This window comes from Sinocyclocheilus grahami, unplaced genomic scaffold (assembly GCF_001515645.1).
Source record: "Sinocyclocheilus grahami isolate Dianchi unplaced genomic scaffold, SAMN03320097.WGS_v1.1 scaffold14670.1, whole genome shotgun sequence".
NCBI classification, from domain to species: Eukaryota; Metazoa; Chordata; class Actinopteri; order Cypriniformes; family Cyprinidae; genus Sinocyclocheilus; species Sinocyclocheilus grahami.
Window position 1 is genome coordinate 1 of NW_015515433.1, and position 5,344 is coordinate 5,344.

The 5,344-nt window shown below is 38.3% G+C and overlaps 1 protein-coding gene across 1 annotated transcript; it reads right to left on the minus strand.

Annotated features, from left to right (window-relative positions):
* Positions 1 to 179: 179 nt before the first annotated feature.
* On the minus strand, positions 180 to 5,338 carry LOC107579146 (E3 ubiquitin-protein ligase UBR5-like). Its single transcript, XM_016265007.1, has 8 exons — positions 5,243 to 5,338; positions 4,496 to 4,556; positions 4,125 to 4,303; positions 3,952 to 4,036; positions 2,680 to 2,835; positions 2,485 to 2,598; positions 554 to 698; positions 180 to 387 (listed from the first exon to the last, which is right to left on the minus strand). Exons 1-8 carry the CDS (start codon positions 5,266 to 5,268, stop codon positions 272 to 274), a joined length of 882 nt encoding a protein of 293 aa, XP_016120493.1. The 5' UTR covers positions 5,269 to 5,338; the 3' UTR covers positions 180 to 271.
* Between the last annotated feature and the right edge of the window lie 6 nt (positions 5,339 to 5,344).

Sequence of the window (5,344 nt, forward strand, 5' to 3'; positions counted from 1 at the left end):
GAGATTAATGTAAACACAGCCCACTATGAACACCCTTGTAATTCGGTTCAACCTTTTCGAATTTTATGAATGATTATTTTGCGTTCAAGTGGTGTGTAAGGAACTGGAAGCAAGCAGAGTACGACTGTTTCTAAAGCAGTGCCATCTGCTGTTCAAAACTAAGCTCAGAATCGATTCACGAGAGAATCACAATGCATTCCAATAATCTCAGAATCGATGCAGAACAATTGCACGATTCACTATGCATCGATTTATTGTCCCAGCCCTAATATTAAGTAGAGGAAAAAGGAGACGTTTTTACCAGGTCCTGGCGCTCTGTCATGCTCATCTTCTCAACGATGGACCAGAACCAGCGCTTGAACTGCAGCAGCTTCTCTGCATTCTCACCTGGACGATCAAAACCACACGATTACCAATGAAGAACAACATACAAACTGCTCATTCTTCAGTTACGAACATTTGAACAACTGGGTCGGATTTATTTAATTCCATATAAGCAGAAAAAGGGCAAAGATGTATCAGTTTCAAGCATCTTGGAGATCCAAAAATGTACCTGACTCATCATTGAAAGAGGTGAAACTAATGAGCATCTGGACGTTGACTTCTCCACAGCCGTTGACCAGCAGTCTGAAGTCCTCAGCCGTCAGGTCCTCCAGAGCGTTCTTTGGAAGCACATCCAGAAGACCCTTCCGCATGGCCTGCAAAACAACATCCTCACTTACACTTCTGCATGTTTCTCCTTATTTCTGGCACAATTTAAAAAAGCAATGGCACAGATGAGAGAACATGTTCTTAAATCCTTCCTCGAACAGTAAATGATGGGTTAAATTCTAAGGGAGTGCATGCACTGAAAAACGGTTTAGCTTGAATGCAATGGAAGTCACACTGGATAAAAGCATCTGCCAAATGCACAACTGTAAATGAGCATGCAAAAAAATGCAAGCTGCAAAATAGGGTTGTGACGGTGAGGAAACTGGTTAATCGACGTGTGACGGCTTCTGCGTATTGACAGTTAGATGAAAGAGAGAGAAGTGTTTATTACGTTTGAAATATGGATATTTTTCTCAGAAAAAACGCATGGATTCGCTACAGGAGACCTTCATTCATGCCCCGGAGCCGTGTGAGGCAGGTGTTATTCTGGATGCGCACGCTTTATTTGACGTGTTTTGGATTGTTAAACAGAGAAACACCCGCCAACTGCAATAACGCTTGGAATAGCCGAGACCATTTTTAATATAACTCCGATTGGATTCGCCTGAAAGATTAAAGTCATAAGGGCCTTTCGCATCGCTTTAGTTCCAGAACTAAATGTACAGTACTAAAGTACTGGGACGATTTTGCGCTAACTATTTCCCAGTACCATTTAAAGGGTTGAATTCGCACCGACAGTGTGTACTAAGAAGTGACGTAAGCCAGTCGACAGCGACGTCATTTGTGCGCGGCGTTCAACAACAGAAACAAAGAACAACGTTAACAACAGGAGGATGGAGGACGGTGTGATCGGAGCAGTGTTTTTGTTGTGTCTAGTGGGTTTCACAATAATGGACATGGAAAGTCGACGTATACGTAAAGCGATTGAAAGAACAGAAAGGAGGACTAAGAATCTCCAACGACAACTGGCAGTGCTACATTTGCTACAAGTGCCTGCACTTCAGCGTCCGTCCATCTATCACTGTTCTCCATACTTGCGAAATAAGTTGACATGCTTACAGTATGTTTTACACAGAGTTTTAAATCAAGGCGGGTGAGGGCGTTTCCGTACGCGTTTGGCCAATCAATGTCTACTTGCGTCACAATTAGTACCAGTTGTGCTGGTTAGACCCTGCTCCGGAGTAGGAGCTAATTTGGTTCTCGAAAAAGGCAGTCCGGTACTAAAATCGCACCCAGTTCCGGTGGTGCGAAAACGCCAAAAAGTGGGTAGTTCCACAATTACTTCTGGTACTATGAAAAGGTTCCCGCAGTGCGAAAGGCCCTATATACACCTAGGATGCCTCGAGGGTGAGTAAAACACAGGCTAATTTTCCTTTTAGGGTGAACTAACCCTTTAACGTGGCGTGATAGATCACTGTAGACACCTCAGATCAAGCGAAGTGCTTTCGCTTTACTACTTAGTGGGTACTCGCATGCACATAATCAAAGGCATAGCAAAAGACTGGTGATAGTTTTATTTTTGTTCTGGAGCTGATGATCACTGCCACACTGGAGCACTCTCACCACCAACTGGACAGGGGTGGGAATTACAGTTACAAATTACAATAGATCACCCTCAGTGTAATGTCAAAATGACAGACGTCCTTCAGATTTTTCCGTCACTGCTAAATAAAAAAAATTCCGTAAATTATGGGAAATTTTCAGTTAACGCAACCTCTGGATCCAGCCCTAGTACACACCGGCTATCGCAGCAAGCCTAGTCCAGATTAATGTTCCAGATGGTCACATTTCTGGCTCTTGGAGATCTAAAAAGCAGGAGCGTAGTGCACTCACATGCAGAGGCTGTTCTGCCACCACCAGCATCCGGTGCTCCGCGTATCTCCTCACGTACTCGTACACGTTCAGAGGCGTCACAGGCATGTTGACCCCGCCAACCAGGAGCTCCACCTGCAGATGCAGCAGGAAACCTTCAGTCATGTGCACAGACTCCACTCTAATGCTGATGCAACGGGAGAACGCAGCCGTTACCTGTCCAGATCCTTCCTCCTTGCAGAGGTCGATAGCGAAGGCAAGGTCCATCGCTGCAAACACGGCCTCCGCCTCCTCGGTTTGAGAGTGACGAATCAGCTGCCGCAAACTCTCGTACATCACCGGGTCGAAGAACGCAAAGTCGTGCCAGTTCACCTGCAGCACAAGAGAACGCAAACCTCAGTATGATTTCTGTGATGGAGAACACAGTATCCAGTCAATACAAATAAAACTTGCAGTACAAGTACATATATTTTAAAGGGGGAAAAAAAGAAACTGTTACATTTAATACAATTATTTTTTTGTATTTGATTATCACAATTTTGGACAACAGATTAGTATTAAATTATAAATTCATAAAGCAGACAAATAACAAAACATTTCAAAACGTCAATTGTTAACGTTTTACAAATGCAATTGATTAGATATGCTTTTTATTATTAATATGGAATAATACCAATATAGTGCAATACAGAAAAATTTAAACGGAAAAAAATGAATTTAGGGGGGAAAACATTTTTTACAAAAGATACTTAGAGATACTTACAAAAAAAATAATAATTTACAGATTTCATAGGGCCGTTAAAAAAGTATTTTCCGTAAAAAACAAAAACAAAAATGACTTTTATAGGGCCCTGTGAAATTGGTTTTATTTTTTCCCCCTAAATTTTGTTTTATTTTTTCCAAATTCTGTTTTCAGTTTTAATGGTTAAATTAAATGTTAGTAATCAAAAAGCATGTCAAATTAATTTAGTTATTATTAGTTACAATTAATTAAACATGCTTTTTTATTATTAAAATGTAATTTAACCAGTAAAACAAAATTCATAAGGCCATAAAAAGGTTATTTTTGTTAAATCAACTAATAAATTGATGTTGAATTGCATAACAAAAATTACCTTTTTAGAGCCCTGTGAAATCAGTTTTATTTTTCCTAAATTAATATTTCCAAATTCTGTTTTCCGTTTTATTGGTTTAATTAAATGTTAGTAATCAAAAAGCATGTCTAATTAATTGTAATACATAATTTAACAATTTATTCAAAGTTTCATGAGTTGAATTAATTAGACATGCTTTTACTAAAACTTTATTTAACCATTAAAACGAAATCCAGAAAACAACAAATTTAAAAAAATGTAACCCAGAAAAATTATAACAGAATTAGGGGGAAAAATAAAATGAATTTCATAAGGCCCAACCTCAGTAATATCCTGCAGTGATATGAGGTTAAACCTGTCACTATTAGAAATGTATTAATATTTAGACATTCACCTTCCTGCCGAGCAACACCTTGATGACGTGTCTGTTGAGTGTGATGGGGCAAAGTTCATTCTGCAACAGACATAAGCCAAGTATCCTGCAGGCAGAAGAATCAGGGTTATTGTTAGAAGTTCATATCGTGGTTCAGTCTCACACAGATGCTCAGGTGAACGTGTGTCTCGCACCTGCCGATGTTACGGAAGCAGTTGAGCCTGGCCTCTGTGTTCTTGCCTGGACGGGGCGAGTAAAAACCCCTCTTGCCGGGTTGGTAGAACAGAGGGGCGTTATCGTCTCCATCCTCTGGGTCGTCCAGCTCCATGTCAACCACACTGCGGGTTGAACCGTGCCTCTTTCGGTTCTCCTGCTGGTGGAATATGGAAATTACAATTAAAATCAGATCACAGATGTAACATTAGGAAAGTCCGAAAAATCACACAGAGCAACTCCAAAACCCAACACAGCCCAAAATGATAAGAAGAGAGTTCTATGCTGAATCTAACCTGATGCAAAGGAGAGGAGTCAGAGAAGAGTCTTTGGGGTTTTAGACGCAACATACCTGTGCTTTCTCAGGAGTATCGAGGAGGCCAAGGTCCAGTATACTGTCAGCGCCATTTTCCCTGCGAAAGAGAGAGAAGCTCATTAAATACTCCACTATCAGCAAAGAGACTGGGTTTTTCACAAAAATACCCAGGTCACCATAAAATCAAATGCTAAACAATAAATACATAAATTTAATAAATGTTTTAAACAACAATAATTTAATTAGTTTACATTTAATATCATTTAATAATTATGTAATATTAATTATAATTAAACAGTTTGATAATTAAATATGTTAAATGTATATAATAATTATTAAATACTATAATAATATAATTATTATTAAATAGGTATGCACATAATTAAATGTAATTTATGTAATTATAGTATTTAATTAAAAACATTTAACAAAGTATTTTATTTTATTAAAATGTAATGTAAAAAATTAGTACATTTAATAGCATTCAATAATTATGTAATTTTAATTATAAATATCCTATTTAATAATGATTAAATATTATAATGTTAAAAAACACAAATTAGTAACTACTATAATTACATTAAATACATTTATGTAATTATTATAGTATTTAATTATTAAATACATTTAATGTTTAATTTTACTTGACACTATTACCATAACACTATATTCACTAATTAGTAAGAACTTNTTTTTTATTTAGATGCTCCAATATTCATCATAGCAAGGAATTTGTATTTGTATATGTGACATGTTCTTGACAGGTGTGGTGAGATGATTCACCTTCCGTGAGTTATGAGGAGCTCCATGGCCTCTTCCACACGGGCTCTGAGCGAGTCTTCACTGGCCAGGAGCAGCAGCAGCTGAGCGGGAGAGAGCTCCAGC

Bases quoted from the DNA above. Each gene is read 5' to 3' on its own strand.
- LOC107579146 (XM_016265007.1), bottom strand. From the start codon at position 5,268: ATGGAGCTCCTCATAACTCACGGAAG. The intron at 2,599-2,679 runs GTAACGGCTGCG...CTGCATCTGCAG, and splicing joins AGGAGGAAGGATCTGGACAG to GTGGAGCTCCTGGTTGGCGG. The intron at 388-553 runs GTACATTTTTGG...TTGATCGTCCAG, and splicing joins CTCTTTCAATGATGAGTCAG to GTGAGAATGCAGAGAAGCTG.